The sequence below is a fragment of the Salvia miltiorrhiza genome, chromosome 7, assembly GCF_028751815.1.
Source record: "Salvia miltiorrhiza cultivar Shanhuang (shh) chromosome 7, IMPLAD_Smil_shh, whole genome shotgun sequence".
Classification (NCBI taxonomy): domain Eukaryota; kingdom Viridiplantae; phylum Streptophyta; class Magnoliopsida; order Lamiales; family Lamiaceae; genus Salvia; species Salvia miltiorrhiza.
This window is the reverse complement of record NC_080393.1, coordinates 13,333,328-13,357,003: the sequence shown is the minus strand read 5'-3', so window position 1 is coordinate 13,357,003 and position 23,676 is coordinate 13,333,328. Positions and strand designations below refer to the sequence as shown.

General features: G+C 31.0%; 1 protein-coding gene across 1 annotated transcript; it reads right to left on the bottom strand.

The window, feature by feature from the left end:
• Positions 1-8,352: 8,352 nt before the first annotated feature.
• Positions 8,353-8,907, bottom strand: LOC130993835 (uncharacterized). The gene has a single exon (XM_057918872.1). It carries the CDS (start codon positions 8,905-8,907, stop codon positions 8,353-8,355), a length of 555 nt encoding a protein of 184 aa, XP_057774855.1.
• Positions 8,908-23,676: the final 14,769 nt, after the last annotated feature.

Here is a 23,676-nt window from a genome sequence, read left to right as displayed (position 1 = left end):
AATAATTTTTTCAGAAAATAAATAAACTGAAAATTCGAAAATAAATAAATAAACTGAAAATTAAGAAAATAAATAAATAAACTGGAAATAATTAAATAAATAAATATACTGGAAATAAATAAACTGAAAATTCAAAAATAAATAAATAAATAAATAAATAAACTGGAAATCAGGAAATTCGAAAATAAATTAATAAATAAATAAACTGAAAATTCAGAAAATAAATAAATAAACTGGAAATAAATAAATAAATAAACTGGAAATTCGAAAAATAAATAAATAAACTGAAAATTAAAAAAAAATAAAATAAATAAATAAACTGGAAATCAGGAAAATAAATAAATAAACTGGAAATAAATAAATAAATAAACAAACTGGAAATAAATAAACTGAAAATACAAAAATAAATAAATAAATAAACTTGAAATTCAGAAAATAAATAAATAAATAAACTGAAAATTCAGAAAATAAATAAATAATTAAACTGGAAATAAATTTTTCAGAAAATAAATAAACTGAAAATTCGAAAATAAATAAATAAATAAACTGAAAATTCAGAAAATAAATAAATTAACTGGAAATAATTAAATAAATAAACTGGAAATAAATAAACTGAAAATTCAAAAATAAATAAATAAACTGGAAATCAGGAAAATAAATAAATAAACTGGAAATAAATAAATAAATAAACAAACTGGAAAGAAATAAACTGAAAATACAAAAATAAATAAATAAATAAACTTGAAATTCAGAAAATAAATAAATAAATAAACTGAAAATTCAGAAAATAAATAAATAATTAAACTGGAAATAAATTTTTCAGAAAATAAATAAACTGAAAATTCGAAAATAAATAAATAAATAAACTGAAAATTCAGAAAATAAATAAATTAACTGGAAATAAATAAATAAATAAATAAATAAATAAAGTGGAAATAAATAAATTGAAAATTCAAAAATAAATAAATAAACTGGAAATCAGGAAAATAAATAAATAAACTGGAAATAAATAAATAAATAAACAAACTGGAAATAAATAAACTGAAAATACAAAAATAAATAAATAAATAAACTTGAAATTCAGAAAATAAATAAATAAATAAACTGAAAATTCAGAAAATAAATAAATAAATAAACTGGAAATAAATAATCTGGAAAATAATTAAACTGAAAATTCGAAAATAAATAAATAAATAAATAAACTGGAAATAAATAAATAAATAAACTGGAAATAAATAAACTGAAAATTCAAAAATAAATAAATAAATAGACTTGAAAATTCAGAAAATAAATAAATAAACTGGAAATAAAATTTTCAGAAAATAAATAAATTGAAAATTCAGAAAATAAATAAATAAACTGAAAAATTCGAAATATACTACTCCATTTAATTAACTTCAAAATTGGATTAATTAGACAAGTAATGGTAAAGTGTGGTGGGTCCAATTGATAAAGTGTAGTAATTTAAAAAGTAAGGGAGGGTATATATGTCCAAAAAGCAGAGTAGGAAGTTAATTGGTGGACAAAATTTTAGAGGCAAACAGGAAGATGATTCGTGGACGGAGGGAGTATTATATTTATAAATATGATAATTGAGTCGATATCAATTTCGCACTAATATAGAAATATAAAAACGTTTCTCGTGCAATGAACGGGGTGCATATGCTAGTTCTATATATTAGCTTTCAAAGGGTATAAGTACAAATTATAATTATAATAAATATTAGTTATATACTATAATATTAATGTATCTTATAAGATAATAAATTACATATTATAAATATTTTAATACAGTATATTTGATCAAATATGAGATTGAAATAAAACTTTGAGTGGATTTTGAAAATAGCCTATTTGCTTTAGTAAAATTAAAAATTGTCCACTAAGATAAAAAAATTAAAAAATGGCCACTATTACCATTTATGCCTTTAAACATCACCCCTTTAAAAATTCGTGCATTTCACAACCAGAATTTTTTGGTTGTGAATTCACAACTAGTCGAATTCACAATCAGAATTTTTTGGTTGTGAATTCACAACCAGAATTTATTTTGGTTATGAATTCAAGTAGTTGTGAATTTGAGTTTTTAAAGTTTGAATTTACAACTAAAACTAGAATGTATTTTGGTTGTGAATTCATAGATATGGTCGTGAATTTAAGAACATTATGTTGTGAATTCATAGATTTGGTTGTGAATTTAAAAACATTAAGTTGTGAATTCATAGATCTGGTTGTGAATTTAATAACATTAAGTTGTGAATTCAAGAACATTAAGTTGTGAATTTATAGATCTGATTGTGAATTCAATAACATTAAATTATGAATTCATAGATCTAATTGTGAATTCAAAAACATTAATAATTTCATAGGGGTGCGGGAATAATAAAAAAAATTGGCTTGGAGGGTGGAGAAGTAAAAAAAATAGCTTCGGGGTGGGTAGGGGGTGGAGAAGTTAAAAAAAAACAAAACAAATTAGCTTGGGGTGGGTGGGGGGAAGGGGGTGGGGAAGTAAAAATAAAATAAAAAAATTGACTTGAGGGTGGGGAGGGGGGGAGTAAAAAAGTTGGAGAGATGCCAATCAAGTATCTTGGCATTAAGATTGGGAAAAGTCTATCTCGCGCGGTGGAATGAAAGTATTTAGTGGAGAAAGTCAAGAGGAAGATCGGTAAGTAGAGTAACCGGAAGATCTCTTTTGCTGGGAGGGTAACTTTGCTTGGCTCGATCTTACTCTCTATTCCGATTTACCAATTGTCGTTCTCAATTCTTAATAGAAGTGTATTGTCCCAAATTCGAGCGATCATGTGTAATTTTCTGTGGGGGTGGGAGAGGGGGGGGGGTTGGGAGAGAGGAAAATTCATTGGATCAAATGGGAAGAGTTACGTTCTGATCTTAGACACGGGGGGCTTGGTTTTAAAGACTTGGAATGGTTCAACAAGGCTTTAATGTCCGCCGCTCATGTAATTTCGCCGCTCAGCAGACGATGGAAGCACAATTAATTTCGAAGAAAAAAAAATGTAATTAAATTAATTAAAATATTTGTCAATAATGAATTTATAAAATAAAATTTTCAGTTGCCATTTATAATAATGTAAAAAGAAATCATTAAACATTAACTAATCAAATACACTAATATAGTGGGACACACTACTTTATTCCCTAATCTAACTAACCTTAATCTCCGTGCCCAAATGAAGTGTTTCTTCATTATTGGGAGGGAGGAACTATATTTTATCTTGAACCCCTTTTTTTGTTGAGTAGTGCTATTTGGACAAAATTTGTCCGGACAAAAATAAGGTAACAAATTTTTAAAAATCAATTTATTTATAAATTTTGATTCAAATTTAAAAGGATTTAGTTTGTTTTATTGTTTTCTCCATATTGTAGTTTTTTCGTAATTTTTTAACAATTTTTTTATTTTTTGTTATTTTATTTGTAGTTTATGTACTTTAAAAATAATAATAATTATAAAGGTTATCAAAAAATTACAAAAAAATTACAATATAAAGAAAACAATAAAACTAGCTAAATCCTATTTTATTTTGAACCAAAATTTTTAAATAAATTTATTTTATAAAGTATTTAATCATATTTTGTCCGGACAAATTTTGTCCAAATAACATTATTGTTTTTTGTTTTTTGTTTAAAAGGCACTATTAAATTTAGTTGTAAGAACGTTGGGAAGGTGTAATAATGAGTTGTAATTAATCTTTTATATTCTTGTAGCAAGCCTAGTGGTGTGATTAGGTAGCCTTTACCTTTTTTCTCTTAACTGTAGCCTACTCTACACTTGTAATTATACGTTCACACGAGTCAACTGTTCAGACAATGAGCCCTATGCAGGGTCAAATAATCGAACATAGATGAATACGTTTTACCCCCTACATGCATGCAACCCACTAGGGCTTTCAACTTATTAATTAAAAGCGCCAAATTAATATATATATATAGAGAAGTTCAAGAAAGAACCATAAATAAAAAAAGAACGAAGAACCATATATATATATATATATATATATATATATATATATATATATATAGAGAGAGAGAGACTTAGGTTCTATTGAAAAATTAAATATTTTGTAAAATTTAGAAATTGAATAGATTAATAATATTGATAAAGTAAAATTTAGAAATTAAATAGATCAATAATATTGATAAATATGTGAATAATTTTGATGAATAAACATATATTGTGTTAATAAATCATGATCAATCCCATGTTAATGAACCATGCAACAACAAAATAGAACAATGCATGACTAATTGCAATTTGCAAGAACCACGCATATGACAAAACATAATGCATATTGCACAACAGAACAATGCATATTATAAAACAGAAACATGCACGACTAATTGCAAGAAACGCAAAAATGACTAAGGACTGCTAACCTCTTAAAGTATAAAATAGAAATAAAGTTACATCATTGATATACGTTAAGATTTAATCTTAAAAAAATTATCTGCAAATATATAAATTTTATATATAATTAATATGTATGAATTCATTGTGTAAATATTTAAATTGCGAAAAATAAAATTATCGTTATAGGTCGAATTCATGCATTCATTCGTTTGTGTAATAACGAGTAATTTCATAATAGTTAGTATTTTCTTTATGCATTGAAAAGATTGAGTATAATTTGTCTTTTTGCTATAGCAAATTGGTTATCCCAAAATTGGCCATAATTTTAACACAGCAATAAATCGTGGCGCGGCCATTTAATTTTTTTATTTAATATTATAAATTTTTATATATAAAATAAAAATAAAAATAAAAAATAAAGGGCACTACTTGAACGAAGAATATGTGGAGTAATTAATGTGTCAAAGTCACTCAAAAGCCATTGTGTTACTAACTTACTAACCAAACCAAACGGCTAGGACTTCGAATACACACACACAAACATAATGAGCTCTGTCTCTTTATCATAAACCTAAATAGTTGGAAGGAAGCTGATGACTTACATAATTGCATCTTGTAATTAGAATGATAATATTTAAATATTATATATTAATCGGAGGTACACAGGGTATGTATGTATAGGTAGTTACTGCTCCAAAATCTTAGTAATTGACACAATTAGGAAACAGGCCAGAGCAGAGCAGCAGATGGCAGAAAATACAAAAAACTGGGGCATCAATTATAAAGGTGTGGGAATTTTAGGAAAACAAAACATTACTTATAATACTGTTGATTGGAATTGCCCCAATGCTGACAACAATAATATATATAATGGAATACCATATTACATGCATTGGGACAACGCTTCACAATTTTTAATATAATCTTTTTAATTTTGTCCAAAGAAGAACATCATATATAAACCTGCGGGTATAGATGCTTGAGCACAGTAAATTAGTAAATGCAAGAGAATTTTTTGTTTTTATTTTTGGGTACCTAAAGAAATGTTTAATCCCGAAGGCATGTCTCATGATATTGGCCGGTCATTTATGAAATATTGCTGCTCAGAATAAACAATATTTACATACACGCATATGTATGTATATAGATACTAGCTATGTGTGTATAAATATGCATGCCTGTCTTGAGGCTCATCGAGTTGGGTGTCTTATTAATAATATGTCTTATTAGTAATAAGTAATTAGCTAGGCTCCACATTTCCAAGCTTCCATCTCTAGGGTTTCTACTCTCTCTTCTTTCATTTTTCAATGCTACATGTTACTATTATTCATTCAATAAATCTGTATCTTTTGGGTTTTTGTTTTCCCTCTCTTTCTCTCTCTTATGGATCAAGGCTCTTTGACTATTTGTCTGCCGAGATTTCTATGACGTAGGTGAGAGTTAAAATTGATCTCATACACTTTTTTTTTTTTGAGTAATGCTAAACAGTCATATTGTGGCCACCCACAATTTATCTAAATAAAAAATAATTTAATTTATTTAACTTATTTTTTAAAATAAAAATAAAATTTAGTTATTTTATCATATTCTCTACATTGTAATTATTTTTTTTATAATTTTTTGGTAACTTTTTTATTTTTATTAAAAAATAAATTAAAAATAAAAAATGCAAAAAAAATAAGTACAATGTAGAGAATATAGTAAAATAACTAAATCCTATTTTTATTTTAAAAAATAAATAAAATAAATCAAAATTTTCCTTATTATACTAGTGTGTGGGTGGCCACAATGTTGCTGCATAGATTTATTGTTTTTTTTTTTGTGACCAGTTTACAAGATAAAGGTTCTTTACGTTGTAAAGTTTAAGGTATATATATAGGGTAGTGCTATTCAATAAATTTCCCTTAGTCTATAAAATAAAATTTAATTTTGAACGAAGATTAGAGGGTAATCAACAACTGTGATTATTGATTTGGTAGATTTCATTGTTCATTAAATTAAGGAGAATATTCATATTATACTGTGGCGAAAGGATATTTTAGCCATATAAGGTTCATTTTTCAAATCTATGACTAAACCTTTTCGATTCTCACTCCCAATTAATTAGGGAAATGAAGATATGAAATGATTGCTACTCGTTTTCTTCGCAGGAGTGACATCATATCTGAAGTAAATGCTTTCTACCTAGAATTGAACCTAATCAATTCATAAATATCGATAAAATTTTGAATTTTGATTTATTGTAAGTGGATGAATTTTTCATGATGTATGAATATTTGAATCCATCATTTTTAAGTTAGGCTTCGAATACTGCACTTACTTTATAAAATGTACGCATTTTTCATTGTAAGTGGATGAATTTTTTTCCAATTTTTTTTGCTCTGCTAATAAAATGTGAGAAAATCTTAACATGATCCCCTAAATTGGGGGGGGGGGGGGGGAGATTATATGAATTGTTTTAAGTTTATGTATGAATTATTTGTCATGTCAGGTTTATGTATGAATTATTTGTTTTAGCCCCACCCTGTATTTGAATTTGTTGCATGAATTATTTGTCATGTCAGTTTCATGTATGAATTAGTTATGTAATATTAATAACTGCATAACGTGATCCCTAAATTAGGAGAGATGGGGAGATTTACTATAATAATGTAATTACCTTCTTAGCCTCATCACTAATCATGCGTGAATTATATAATATAAACCTAAAGAAAATCTAGTAGTCCAAATCAATAAAATCAAAGATCCATAATGGTTCTTATTTTATAGGCTAAGATTAGTTTTTATTTTAGCGCAACCCTATATATATATATATATATATATATATATATATATAGAGAGAGAGAGAGAGAGAGAGAGAGAGAGAGAGAGAAGTTCAATAGAGATCACTAAATATTCAAATAACAGAGACCAAATCTCAGCCGTTGATCTTATCTAATATAACGGTCAGCATTTGTTCACGTTACGTTCAACAGATTTTTATGTTGAACGTATACAGGGTCGAACCCCAGAATCCCCAAATATTCAATATAATTTGATGAATGTTCAACGAAATTTTTGACATGTTCAATATAATTTGATGAATGTTCAACAGTTCGTGGTCTCCATAGAATGCGACCATATATATATAATTATCGAAAATTCACTTTTTTTTCCGCAACCGTCGTCAAAATTATGCATATAATTGAACACCAATATGCATAATGGTAAGCACAAATATGCATGACATTGTATAGAAATATGCATGAGACCGGGTATATTATCCACCTTTGCCGGTCTTTTGCACCGGCATGTAATCCCGTCATCTTGTGAACTACATGAAAACGACGCAGAGGATGACACGACGATTGTTTTCCAGTTCTTCAATTGAAACCCTCAAACTACCGCGCTTGAAGAGGGAAAAAGCTAGGGTTCCCATTTTTAAATTGGAAGAGAAAGTAGAATTAGGGTTCATTCGAATCAGATGGAATAATATAGTGTGTAAAACGACACCGTTTTATTTCAAAGAAAACGGCGTCGTTTTCTTTTTAGTTCGACGAATGGAATGGCGTGTGCCGGCGAGCCACGTAGGAGCCATGTCATTTTTTATTTTGGGGGAAATGAAAATTGTGTTAAAATTGGACAACTAATTAAATTGGTGTATTTAATTGTAAAATCCTAACTTCGTGTCAAATATGGATTTTTGGCAAAGTCTGTGTATTTTCATGCAATTTTCTCAAATATATATATATATATATATATATATATATATATTAAATTTTCAAAAAATTTATTCCTATTTTATCCTTTGGTGTATTTTGCCTTCGAAGCATCTTTTTTTTTTTTTTGACCAGACAAGAAAAAGCTTTTATAAAAAAATGAGGTACCAGTAGTACCTTAGAGTTCAGTACATAATAATAAAGAGAGAGAAAGAGCTAAAAAATTCTCAAAAAAAAGTAAATTCCACCCCAACGCCTAAAAACCTTGAACTAACCAAATACCAAGAACTATCCAGACAGGTTGGCCGCAGCACACCAGCGCCTGAAAACTGTTGCCGGCGTCTTGAAATCGAAAGCCATCCTCCAACTCCACAGTCTAGACTTAATTTCTGCAATCATCTTATCTTTGCTCCATAACTCTTGATTGAACTTGCAACCATTTCTTAGTTTCCACAGACACCAAATAGTACAAATCCAAACACAAGTAAGAAATGAGATATCCTCCTTCCTACCAAGATTTGTAAAAGCTAAGAAATGATCTTTTGCCGTATGATGATTAACTGCCAATTTTCCAATCCAAATCAAAATCTCGTTCCAAATTTCCACCGCTTTTTGACAATCAAAGAAAAGGTGTTCAATCGACTCCTCATTCAACTTACACAAGGTACACCTCGCCTCTGAGCTAGAAATCAGGACTTGTCTTCTTTGAAGATTGTCACAAGTCGCCATCCTTTGCTTAAGAACTTTCCAAGCTGTTGTAACAACCTTAAGAGAGACAGGAGCTTTCCACACCTGCTGCCATTCGAAGCTGTCTGAGCTGGGAATGCGCGGCCTTGCAGCCATGCTCAAAGATTTGTAAGCCTTCGAAGCATCTGTCACGTGTCACTCTCCTAGCACGCCACTTACACACCTTATGTAGTCCTATTTAGAGACGTATAGTATGCTTGGAGAGTAAGGGTAGAAGGCTGTAGAACGTACAGGTTAGAAGAACGTGGGATCAGTTGCAAACTTGGAGCAAAAGTTTGCTTGGTTAGCAAGCCCTAACCAACATCCTTACTTCTATGCTATGAAGTGGTCTTGACTGATTTTCTCTTACATTTTCCAATCGAATATGCAACATTAAAACATTTAACTATTATTACAATATATCATAGACTATATCTAAATAAATACAGAAGGCAAAATATAATTTAATGTCAAAATTTAAACTAACAATCTTCTCTTTTTGGCCTTTCTTTATCAAAGTCTGCACAGAATTTAAAAATAATTCTCTTTAATTGTGTTATCCCCCCTAAATGTAGGATCTTCACCAAAGTTGATCATTTCGTGATTGTTGACTGATTGTTTTCGTCTTGTTTTAATTCCTTCGTCAACACCATCAATGTCTTGACAAATGGGATTATTTTTCTTGATCATATTCCAAGGATCTCATCTTTTAATTCCATGAATTTCTTTTATTAGTCCATTTTTTTTTTGTGAATCTGATTCAGAATCTGTTGTACCAAATGTTAGCACAATAGTGTCTTCAACATTCTCTGAAGAATCTTTTGTTGTTGAAGATGTAGATGTTGAAGCATCTTTGTCACCTGTGCAGTCTTTGGATTTCTCCTTAATGACAATCCGCTCAAGATACCTTTTCTCCCCACTCAGTGCATCAAGTTTTGGAGTTAGATTTTTCAACAACTTCCTTCCTTTCGTCTATGATTTGGTTGACTTTCTTTATTCTCAAGATCTCTTGATTTGGTGTTCCATCTTCTTTGTACGAGACTAATATGGTGACAATCCTTTTGTTTTCCTCATTCTCATCAATTTTATCTTCCTCATCGCTCATACTCATCGATAGGTTCTTTCCGTAATTTCTTAAGGTATTTGCACACTCATTTCCGTAGTATCCAAATCACGATCCCCTTTAAGGCCCAACATAAGGCACTTAAAGAGTTACTTGAATGCTAATTTTCTATAATTTGAAATTCTAGATGTTTTTATTGTTGACTTGAGGAAGGGGCCATAAAATTGAACCCTAAACTTCTCCATATAAATAGAATGTCTCCAATTGGCTTCACACTGAAATCTAGATTTTAATAATTGAGCATTGTAGGTGTTTTTTGTTTAAATATAATTTCTAGATTTAACTTTGACGCATGGAGCCACCTAATGATTTCCTATACCGCATTGATGAATGTTCTACCAATTGGCAAACTTAGAGGTCTACCGCAAAAACCCATCAACTTGGTTTTTGTTTTTTTTTACCCCTAAACACACGCACCTCGTGAGGAAGGGTTTTTTAATCAATAGGAAGATGTGTTAGCCAAATTTACCACTTGTTTCTTAAATTCGAAGAAGAAAAAGAATGGAGGTGGTCCAGCTCTTAGAGATTAAAAGAAATGTCAAATGTTGGTGTATATGTTTGGCTGTCAAATTTGACAAATTGCATTTATGCATATGTTTCTTTGAATTGATTCTTTGATGTCTCAACAGCCCACATGGCACGTGACCACAACAAAATTGGCCCCTTTTAATTTCTCTTTCCTCTCTCATAAATTGTAAAATATATTTCCAAGGCTAACCTGGATTAAATCAGGCCTGGAGAATGAGGCTGATTAGGTTGACCCTTTGGACCAAATTCCAAAGATTTTTTTTATTTATTATTATTATTTTTTTTAATGTGATTGGAATTTGGGCGATACTCATGGCTACAACTATCTCCCCAACTAGTAGTTTTACATAGCCCAAATTCCTAGATCGGTTCAATTATTAAAATAATACTATTAGTATAAGGGATCGGTTATTACTATTATTATTATTCCTCGGGAGGTGAAATTATTATGAATATTGTTGGGTTGGCGACCTAAAGATGACAAAAGCCTGGTGATGCAAAGTGAGATTGGGAAAACAACAATAAGTCTCAAACTCGTATTACTATATATGAATGTTAGATGCTTCTACCCTTAACTTACAATATCATTCATCTAAACTAACGAGATGCCATTGTGTGTATGCGCGCTTTCAACACGCCGCTACCTCTTTCTATTATTTTTTATATATTCGATTAGAGAAATTAGTAATATAAGCTCCATTCATGAATAATAATGCTCATATAATCCACCAAGATTGGCTATTTTGAACGCAACTTAGAGAGTGTTTGACTAAGCTTATTTTAAAGAGCTTATAAGCTCTTGAAGCTTATAAGATGTTTTAAGAACTAAGATGTAATATTTGGGTAAATGAGCTTATAAGCTAGAGAGAGAATTTTAAGTTAGTGAGAGAAAATCTTTGTTAGAAAGAGAAAATGGAAAAAAAAAAAATTAGAATGAATATAATGAAAATAAAAAATCATAATTGAATTATTTTTGTAAAATGAGTTTTGCTTATAAGCTCTTGAAGCTTATTTTTACAGCTTATAAGTTATTTAGAAGCTTATTTTGTCAAACACTTTGAAAGAGCTTATAAGCTCCTAAACAGCTTAGCTATTTTGAAGAGCTTATAAACTTAGCCTAACACCCTCTTAGTAATTAAAATTTAAATTAATAAGAGATATATTAAACTTTTATTTTTTTGTTAATTTTAAATTAAATTATAGTATTAATCATAATTAAAATTAAATTGAGGGATGAACTTGCATCTATTTTGAATGAGCTATCCCCTCTATGACTTTGTATTTGAACTTTTGTCATCATGGAACTTCTTGGCTCTACTGTGAATATATATTGTGCATCAGTTCCCATCAACATAGCATCGGTAGTTTTCTCATAGAAACAATGGCATGCATTGCGTCTCTTATCATGTATGTGGGTTCAGGGGCGGATCCAGGAATTCTGTTTGGGGGGGGCTGAACCTGTACGGGGGTTCGGGGGCGGTAGCCCCCGAAAAAATTTTTTTGGGATATAATATATAGTAATTAATAAATAATTGTTTTTTTGTCATTAGTTCAACCATAATAATAAAAACGTACAATAGTTTCATTCATTACCATGTCTATTACAACATTACAAATAATCTATGAAATAATACTTGGCGAACTCGAGCTAGTCGTCTCTGTTTGAGAAAGCAATGACAGATGATTTCGACGTGTACTCATTGACTGAAAACGTTGCAAAATTTGTTTCATCTTCTATTGGCTTCAACTTCTACATTTGCTTCAATAACGGGCGTAACTGAATCACATATTGATTGACTTCTACGTTTTTTAGAAAAAAAACGTTCCATTTCCTATAAAAATAAATTAGTTTAATTTAGCATTCATAAATAATAAATCACAAATATACAATTGGCTAACCCACAATTTTATTCTACTCATAATTGACCAAATATACAAATAGCTACCCTCTGTACTCCATCGAAAATTGACCAAATTAATTTACTCAAATTTAACAAATATACAAATTGAAATAGCAATGCTCTCTCCATCAAAAAATGTATAAGTATTAAAAATTGAAAATTGAAAAGATGCTCTCTCCATCGACTGCCCTCTGTCCTCCACTCAAACATTTGGGTCCCTCATAAATTGAAAATTTGGGCAACTCATAAATGCACAAATTCTAATCTAAGCAAAAAATTAGGAATGGAGATGAACTCACTGCTGCGGCTTGCGAGAGTTGCGAGGAAAATTGGAAGCAGAGCAGACCGACCGGCGGTGGCAGCCTGGCAGGTTCAGTGTCCTCCAACGGCGGTGCGGAACGCGAGCGACGGTGGAGTTGTGGCCGGAAGGGGGCGACGCCGCGACAGGCGACTGAGTCTGGAACTCTGGAAGCGGCGCAAGGAAGAAGGGTTTCAACTTTTAATTCAAATCTATACATACTACAGTCCTCCCTCGTTTTAGCCTTTTAGGAGTATTTAGTTTTTTTATTATTATTTATTTATATATATTATAAATATAAAAAAAAAAAAAAAAAAAAAAAAAATTCTAAAAATTGGGGGGGGCTCTAGCCCCCCCCTGGATCCGCCACTGTGTGGGTTTGTATGTCTAATATATGTGTTAATTAATCGAACTTTATCATAATCAATCCATCAATTTGTATTTGTAATTCCAAAGGAAAAGAAAAATGTAAACCTAGTCTACCTAGTACAAAATTTAGTATTAATCGAACTTTATCAAGATTTATTGTCGATGAAGCATAGCCTAAGTGATAAGATTGATGCATCAAAAAAGAGTTTTTTCATTATTGAATATACTTTTTGGTTCGTGTTCCACCTAAATGTGAGTTGTAGTTCGTGTTTTTAGATATATGCACAAATGTATAAAATTCATGAATAAAAGATGATCAGCGTGAATAAATAAATATAACACAAACAAATTGAAAATCAATTAATATAGTTGTGCATGTATTATATTTATTTGTTCACTCTGATCATTTTTTGTTCATGAAAATTGTGAATTTATGCAGAGTTTTACATGTAAAAATAACGTTCTTACATGATCCTCCTCGCTTATGCTCTAGATTGTAGTTTAATTATTAGCCAATTTATTTGATTTTTTATAATATATTAGTTTGTAATTAATATTCATGCTATAAGCCTATAATACATATTTTTGCATTAAAAATATTACATTATGAGATATTTTTTTTTTCCTTTGTGAGTTAGGAAATGAGATTTCTTAATTAGAGTGGAACTGATTATTCTCAAAATAAGGTCGGTAACATTTAACATGAGAATATGAGTGGAAGGGGCAATCTCAAGTATAGTCATTTTCGGGGTGTGGAACAGTGGAAGTTCAAGTTTTATTTCTTAACAAAAATATTCAATATTGGGAGGAGGCTGAGCTATTAATCCGGCCACATGCTCTATATTTACATACCAAAATTTGACATATCTATAAATTTTATTTTAATTTTAAAAATAATTTGTTAATTTAATGTATATATGTATAACGATTATTGGTTTATTGTACGTACCATTGACTACTATACATATAGGCTAAATTGTTAATTATGTTCTAAACTATCATCATTTTAAATTTGAAGTATACCCTAAATTATTATCTTTGAACAACTATATCTAAACTATATATTATCATTTTAAATTTTAAGTAATTATTAATTAGTACCCTGAATTATTATCTTTGAACAACTATATATATCTAACTTTGCATGAAACTAATCTATCTATAGATTAACTTTTTGATATTTTAAAATTGAGTAAGATCGTCAAAAATTAATTTGATGTGACTTGACCTACGTAGAAGATGCGTAAAAATAAAATTATGACTTCTCCCGATTATCCTTCTCAACGATTAGGAACTGGAAAATTTGCCCAGATATTGACTTACATGATTTCTTATAACTCGAATATAATTGATCAAAATCTATAATTTTGAAAATTTATGTTAGGTGAGTGTGTTATCACATGCTTCATTAGTATATAACTAGCATTTGCACTCGTGCAACGCACGAAAAATATTTTTATATTTTATTATATATAAAATTGGTTATCATTTGATTATTATATAAATTTTTTAAATATAATTAAAAATACTATAGTTTAAGATAAATATATTTTAGTTTAATATACAAATAATAGAGAATAATTCATATTCATAAAAAATGATATTGTGAAAAAAGAAAACGATATAAGTCAAAAGATAATTGAAAAAAATAGATTTATTCAAAAAAAGAGGAGAGAGGAGAGAGAATTTTCTTAAGTTTTAATCTTTAAATAAGTATAAATTTTATATTTTAAATTCAATATTTACATAACATATATCAAATTAAAGCTCTTGTCATGATCTTTAATTTGATATGCATATCAAATATTTTATAATTCGAATTTCACAATTTTAAAAAAGAAATAAGATAAGAAAGATAAGAAGTTAAAGAAAAAGAAAAAAAAAAGATGTATAGCTTATAAATAAACCTTTAATTTTATTCTAACTACAAAATTGCCACTCAATTTTAAAATTGATTTGAAATAAATTTGAAATTGAAAACTCCCATTTTAATATAGTATAGATTGATCATAAATCTATAAGTTAATAACTCTGCTAATGTCCATTTAGAAATTGAACAAAATTATCACATGCTTCATTACTAAATAAAAAAAATCATAATTATATTCCATTTTATCTCTAATTGTTTGAAAGAAAAAGTGTGCAGCTGTTCCAGCATGTGAATTGGATGTCAATTTTATTTTACTCATAAGGTGTGAGTTCCTCCCTTTCTTATATAGTAGTATTTCATAGAAAGATGCACATATATAGGAAAAATGAACATTTTAATTAGTATCTAATAATGTATCAAATTTCGAACTTTTTCATAGTATGGCCTTATTAAAATTGTTGTCTGTAATTAATTTCCTAGCTGATGAAAATCTAGAGGGATAGAAGTGTGAATCCATTGAAAAATGTATATATATAGGATTTATCCAAGAAAAATGAGGCAAACATCTGTATTGGTATTTGAAGAAATAGCAAACACAGATTTCAATTGATAAACATGCATGGTCTTCAAAAAAGCCCAACACCCCGAGTCACTCAATTGTCACACCACATGCATTTGGATTAAAAATTCAAACAGGGCTGATTAGATAAATGATTAAATGGGGAGAGATTCAATATCTTTGAAACATTAACTCTATTTTATAATGTGGATTCAATTATCGAATATTCGCACGCATTAGACTAAAATCATTATTGTAATAATGAATTGGTTTGTGTCATGTGACAAGATCTTGGGATTGAGTTTCTCTGCACGAGCTCAAGGACTAATCTTATCTTACCAAACCCCAAGAATTTAAATTATTAAAGATAACCTATATTAACTTTAAGACTAATTAAAATATTTGTATAATCTAAATGTCTAGAGATCATTTATTGTTTTTGCACATGGATTTTGGTCACCTTAGTGTTTCTTTCATTAATATTCCCATCAAGATATCATATCTTTATTATCTTATGGTAGATATTTAATTAATTTCAAAAAAATTGAAGTACATTAACTAATGTTATAGCACCCCTTCTGGTAACTCTTCAGTCTTTGTACATATGAAACTTCGAGCTTTGGTTACGATCTGCCAAGGCAAAAATGTATTGTTACAACTTTTGACATATTTTAAATAATATCACGAATTTTAATTTTTGGTAAATTAGTACATAATGTATCAATATATTTTTAACAATTCCAATGAGACTTAACTCAAGTGGCAAAGTTGAGATATCCAAACCCTCTCCTCTATAAGAGGTCTTGGGTAGAGATGGCAATCGGGTATGACGGGCATAGATAGTGCATGGCTATCCATGTATGTACCTGCAAACTAAATGAATACCCGTCACTCGACCCGTGAACAAATTAAATGGATACTATTTACCACCCGCGGATACTCGTTAGCCGTCGGATACCCGCCACTCGCTACTTGTTGGATACCCGCGAACCATAATTTAAATCTAAATTAATAACAAATATAACACAAATAAAAAATTCACCAATAATCATATTGTTCGAATCCACATCTTTCATTGAAGTTCAAATCCATAAATAACAAAGTTTAAATCCAATCATCAACTAAAATTTAAACTCCAACGGAGTTATATTATTCCAAAGTCAACAAATTGAGTTAGGTTTAGGGAGTGTTTGGGCTTTTTGCAGAAAGGGCATGTTTGGCCCATATCTCATATACAAAGCCCATATTCAAAGGGTATTTTGTGGGTAATTTTTGTGGATAAACGGATTTTATAGGTATGGATAGTAAGTATTCAAACTCGTACCGCGAACTAAATGGATAATGAATTTTAACCCGCACCTATTAAGGTCGGATACTCGCGAATATCTATTATCCGCTGGTAAATTGTCATCTCTATTTTTGGGTCCAATTTCGCCTGTGTGCGGATAATTTTTTCATTTTTGTATAGATAATTTTCTCACTCTTGTGGATTGTGATTCCATAACACGGTCTAATATTAAAACAGATTTCATAATAAACGGCCCAACAACCGTATTCATTCGATTTCTAAAACAGATTACTAATCCACCATTCATTGGGCCTCGGAAAGGATGTTTAGTCTAATATTTATATCATTATGCAATTATAAAACATGTAAATTCGTTACTTGGTCTTGGAGCTGAATGAAAACGTTTGATTAAATATTGGGTCCACTTTCTTTCGAATAGTATCACACAATCAATTGGATTTGGGCCCTATTTCTATTAGCATCATAAGGTATTTTACTTTTGGGTGATTTTATTCATATATAGTCAGTATTTTTACTCTTTATAATTCCTTATCTAAAATAATATAAATGTACTATTTTACCTTATATTTCATAGCCTCAAAGTTCAAACTAAGTTAAAGCTTAAAATTGAATAGAGGATTTTATGTGAGGAAGAAGATAAGAAGGGGCAAATGATCAAGAATAATTTTCAACAGCTATTCACGACATCTAGGCCTAGAAGGGAGGACATTGATATGGTGAGTACGAAGATTGAAGAGAAACTCTGGAGTGGCAATGTTGAAATGCTCACAAAAGCGTGTGATGAAGAACTTCTTAATTAATATGAACTTGGCCTCAATGGTATTAATGCTCGGTTCTACCAGAGATTTTGGGTCGTTTATTATGAAGCAGGTTCTATCTGTGCTTAATGCTGCTGAGGCTGACGCTGGTGCATGGAATGATCCTATCATAGACTTGATTCCTAAGGTGGATAGAATTGAGTAGGTGTCGGAGTTTAGGCCATTAGTATGCGTAATACTACATATACAAAAGACTCCCTTCGTCCCATTACAAAAATCTTGATGAAAATTAAGAAATGTGTAATTAGTAGACAAAGTGGGCTAGTAGAAATTATTTAAATATTAGGTATAGAGAGAAAACATATTGCCAAAAAGGGAATGAGACATTTGTAATAGGACATCCAATTATGGAAAGTGAGACATGTGTAATGGGACGGAGGGAATAGTGTCTAAGGTCATTGTTTATTTGTTTGTTTGTTTGTTTATTTTTGAGAAATGTCTAAGGTCATTGTTAATAGGCTTCGATTGGTGCTAAATAGGCTTATTGACCAAGACCAAAGTGCGTTCATAAAGGAGAGACAAGATCACAAATAATGTTCTTATAAGCTTTGAGTGCCAGCATTGGTTGAGGGCGATGAAGAAGAGGCAGACAGGTTTTGCTGCACTCAAGCTTGATATGAGCAAAACTTATGATCGTGTTGAATGAGATTATCTAAAGGCAGTTATGAGGCGTTTGAGTTTTCATAGCGGCCTCTGTAGACTAATCATGAGGTGTATTAGGTTGGTGTCTTTCTCATTTTTATTGAAAATGAGAGTATATAGCAAGGTGAAATCAACGAGGGGTTTGAGACAAGGTGATCCTCTATCACCATTTCTTTATGTGATTTGCGCTCAGGGTTTTTTTATCGATGTTTCATTATTTTGAGAAGAATGGGTGTATCCAAGGAGTGCCAATGATTTCCCATTAGTTCAATATCACTTATCAATTTCGAGAAATCTTCCATCACTTTTAGCCCGAATACACATCATGACAGGGAGATTGAGGTGAAGAGAATTCAGGATATTCACGGAGGTAATGGCTTACAAAGGTATTTGGCCTACCTTCTCGCTCCGGCAGAAACGCCTTCAGTTCAGGTATCTTATTGAGAAGATTCAGAAAAAAAAATTCTCAATTGGAATCAAAGAGACTTCTTTGGAGGAGGCAAAAAAGTTCTTATAAATGCGGTTATCCAAGCAATTTCAACCTACGCGGTGCAATGTTTTAAGCTCCCAGAATCTATTTGTGATGATATCAACTTAGTTGGGACGATCCAAATTTTTATTTTTATACTCCCTATGTCCCAAATACATTTCATTTTTGGTACGTCCCCCAAATTTGTGCACACCCTATTTTTGGACACTACTCCACACATAATTTTCACAATTTTACCTTTGTAATTTACAGTATTTACCCATAATCTATTTAATAATACCCTTAATGTGCGACCCTTTCTCCAGTATCAATACTCTAATTTTTATTAAAATTCGTGTTGAAAGCACATATGCATATTTATTGGGGTCAGTCTACAACTAATATACTACTTATTAATTCGATAATAAATTAATTAATTGATTAATTATTAATCCTATATATGTATATGCAAATTTCTTTAATTGATTATAGGGAAAATTGCACCTAAATACACAAAGTTTGCCGAAAATCCATATTTGACGCGAACTTAGAAAGTTACATTTTAATACATGAATTTAATAGGTTGTTCAATTGAAAAAAAAAGGTTACGGTGCAGATCTACCCCTGAAGTAGAGAGTGCACTTAAACCCAGACGTTTAACGACACTTAACGGTGTTAGAGGTCTGGATTTAATTGCACCCTTTTTTTGGACTATGGGGAGGTATTTGCGCCAAGGTCGAGAATTAGGGGATAAACGCTCTAGGGACCTCTACTTTAGGAGTGGATCTGCACCTTAACCCTAAATTTAAATATTAAGATAAAATTTTTAATAGGGCAAAGGTGCACTTTAACCCCTAAACTTGACACCCCTATATCTTTTACCCTTCCAGACTCGGTCAAGGCGTGTTGACCTCCCTGAAGTCCCGAAAGAAAGGACGTTTAAACCCACTCTGTTAAACGACCCTTAAACGCCGTTTCCTTTTAATTTTTTTATTTATGGTGGACCCCACCATTAACGACATGCCCAACGATACTTTAATTAGAATTTAGGGTTCAAATAGCAAGAACCCTAAATTGCGAAGCCATCTTCCAGAAATTGAGTGAAATTAACAAAATCTTGTGGAATTAGGTTAGGATTTCTTCAGAAAATTAGTGTTCGAGCTAAAGTTATGAGTTCGAACTCAGGTTTCAACTCTTCATTGTCGCGCGGTCGCTGGCAGATGGAGGACGACGAGATTAGGTATTGTCATTGTGAATTTGGAAGCAAGAGGTTCAAAGCTACGAGAATGACTTCATGGACGGACGACAACTCGGGGAGAAGGTTCTATGGGTGTAGAAATTGAAAGGTACGTCACTTATGTGCATCACTCATTTGGCTGTTGTAACTTGGTGTAAATAATGCAGATTTATTCATTTTGCAGACCAAAAATTGTGATTTTTTTAATTGGTATGACGAACCAATCAGTGAACGAGCTAGGGAAGTTATTAACGATTTGAAGAAGGAAAACATGAAGCTTGTAAAGATGCATGAAAGTTCGACCCCACCCATGGATTTGGAAGCTAAATTACTTATATTTGGACTGAAATTGAAGGTTGGAAAGAAGAGACAAGGGCTGTTAGAAGGAAAAGCTAATTTTTTTTCATGATTTTGATTGTATCTTGGTTTGTGATAATCAAGCTTGTTATAGCATGAAAGTAGATATGTGTTGGTTGATGTATCTTGGATTTTTTGCAATGATCAATGAAATTTCTCTTGTAATCTCATAATCTTGATCTATATCTTCCATCAAACTTTGAGTTAAAAGACTGTATTCTCATAGTCATTAACAAACAAAGTTTATCAACATCCATCAACTATTTCAGCCAAATACACAGCCAAAAAACCATAACAATACTTGTTGTGTTCATAACCAAGATGTTTTGTTCAAAAAACTAGGAAATGACATTTTTTTCCTCTAAAACTTATTCTAAGGGTGTGCTCTTGATTCACAGATTATGTCTTGCTGTTTCTTAGAGCTTTAAATGGCTTCCTTTCATGTTTTTTGTCCTTCATTGACCTCTAGTTGATGTGCTTTTTTCTCTTTTCCTCTTTTCTTTCCTTAGCTGTGCTTCATTAGGTATAGGGAATCTTGTGTTTGGGTCTGCCTCCTTGGGTGTGCTTTCATCAATCACAATTGATTGTGACCCTCCAGGCTGTGTAAACAATGAAAGAACAATCAATTAGTTTAAGATTACATGTAAAATTTAGTGCTATAAAGTGATGTAATCTTCATACTCACATTTAAGATCTGCCTTCCACTTTTCAAATTCACATAAAGACCTACTCTAGCCACTGATTTCTTCTTAAGCTTTGTAGATGTTGAAGCCTGAGATTGGTTGATTAACTATGTTTACAATATAACAGGTTAGTGTATAAATTAAACAAGATATGCAGTTTATAGGGTGATTAGAAGATAGATACATGTGTAGGTCTTTGAGGGCAGTTGTGTTTTTTATGGCTTGCACTTCCATAAAGGCTGCAATGATGGATCCTACCCTTCCTTGACATCTTGTGCTTCAATTTTGGCTAATTTGGAGCTCTGACCCTGTACTTCTTCGGCCTTCCCACCTTCTTCTCAACAGGTGGAGGCTCAATGCAGTCTTGAAACTTGATATTCCAGAATTTTCTTCCCGGAAGTGGTTGAATTGCATGTTCATAACATTTCTTTATGGAACCAATTACTAATGACAGACAAAGGGTCCAATGAAGAAATGTAAAAAACAACAATTGCATGAGGGCAGGGGATACCACTCAATTCCCACATCCTACAAGTGCAGCTCTTTGTATCTATAAACACTATGTGTTTATCATCTCCATCACTCACCTCATATCCATAATCACCATTCCAAAGGACATGACACTCCATAGGCTCACTTTTGTTGAACTCAAACAATTTCATAGCAGCCGGACACCAATCAGTTTTCCAGTGATAAACTAGTGCATTCATATCCCTTATTCTAGATATTACCAAAATCCTAATGTCTTCTAGCATTGTTATAATAGGCTTATATCTTGCATCAAAAATACTAGAATTAAAAGACTCACTGATGTTGTTGTCAACCATGTAGGTGGAGCACCTTGAGCTTTGAAAAGCTCTGCATCAATTTTCAGGAGGATAATGCATGAGGTCTGCAGCTGCCTTCTTGTTGAATATTGATGAAATCTTGGCTAAGTTTTGTTTGAATTCTTGGTGGAAAGAGCTCCAGGCCGCATTCCAGAACCTTTTCTTTAGCTCCACCAACCCCACCAGTTGAAAATAAATGTTAACTCAGGATTCGACATGCTGCGAAATAACAAAAAGAACTGCTGAAATAGAAAATTTATTAAAAAAAGAGAAGAAAAGGTTCAAGAGGAAAAACAAAACAAGCGAAAGCCCCTGTGAGAAACCGTAGGAAGCCGAAAAACGACCAAGATTAGGAAAACATAAAAGAAATAACAAAAAGAACAAGAACACACAACTTAGGGTTCATGCTTAAACAGTTAAACTCAAAAACAAAACAAAAAAACAAGAAAAAAACGAGAATCCTACTGTTGCATCGCCTTGCATGCTCTGTGAAAAAGGCACTCAAACATTCATGTTTAGCATTGAATTACCTACCAGAATTTTTTTCAAGCTTCCTTCGATTGCTGTCAAGATATGAAAGAAAATTGCCTTCGTCTTCTTTGATTTGCTCTTCCAGATTAATAGTTTCGAATGAAATGAGAAAAGAACTCTTCGTCTTCTCTATTTGCTAAGAAATCCCGCGCATGTCGTTTATGGTGGGGCCTGCCATAAATAAATAAAAATTAAAAGGAAACGACATTTAAGGGCCGTTTAGCGGAATAGTTTAAATACCCCTTTCTTTCGGGAGTTCAGGGAGGTCAACGCGCCTTGACTGAGTTTGGGGGGGTAAAAGCTATAGGGGTGTCAAGTTCAGGAGCTAATGTGCACCTTAGCCCTTTTTAATATTTATTATATTTTTTATATTTATAAAATTCATAATTTTAATTTCTCTATAAATAGTGACCTCATTTGTTATATTTGTACACACACTAAAATTTCATTTTCTTCTTTACATATTTATCTATTGTCATTTCTAAAAATTTCAACTTTCTCCATTTCGCAATGGATGTCAGAAATTTCGGTAAGGAGTACCTCAGGAGGCCAACCGATTTGTATGCTGGTGATCAACGCGGTTTTTCTGGTATGCTTGGTAGTATTGATTGCATGCATTGAGAAATGAAAAATTGTCCTACTGCATGGGTAGGGCAATATATAGGAAGAAACGATAAGACAACAATCATCGTGGAAGCGGTAAGACACCAATAATCGTGGAAGCAGTTGCATCTCAAGACTTGTGGATCTGGCACACAATTTTTGAAACTCTAGGTTCGAGAAATGATATCAACGTGCTTAAAAAATCTCCTGTTTTCAAAGATATCTTAGAAGGTTGAGCACTAAATGTTAGTTATGTGGTAAATGACCATGAAAAGAACATGAGATATTATCTCACTGATGATATATATATATCATTTATGGGCAGCATTTGTCAAATCTGTTAATGGTCCACTGTAGCGACCCAAAATATTTTTAACCACAAAAATATATTTTTCCTTATTTACATTTTTTTAATTAAATATTAAGTCTTATAAGTCGCGCCTAGATATTGCATGAGCATGAGCATTTTGATTATAATAAATTCTAAGCATTTATTATTATTATTATTATTATTATTATTATTATTATTATTATTATTATTATTTTAAGTAAGATTTGCCCTAATTCAAATTTCCTTTCTTACTAAATCAAAATTATGAAAAGATCTTGCTTGATTGATACCAAAAATAAATCCCTACCTTCTAGTATAAATAGCACATATGTTCATTCTTTTCCTCACACTCAAAAACATAATTACCGCGAGCTTTTCTTTCGGAACGAGGTAACTTATTCCTCTTTCTTCTCAATAGTTGTTTTCTTCCT

Excerpts from the sequence above, each read along its gene's own strand:
- LOC130993835 (XM_057918872.1), bottom strand. The coding sequence starts at position 8,907 with ATGGCTGCAAGGCCGCGCATTCCCAGCTCAGACAGCTTCGAATGGCAG.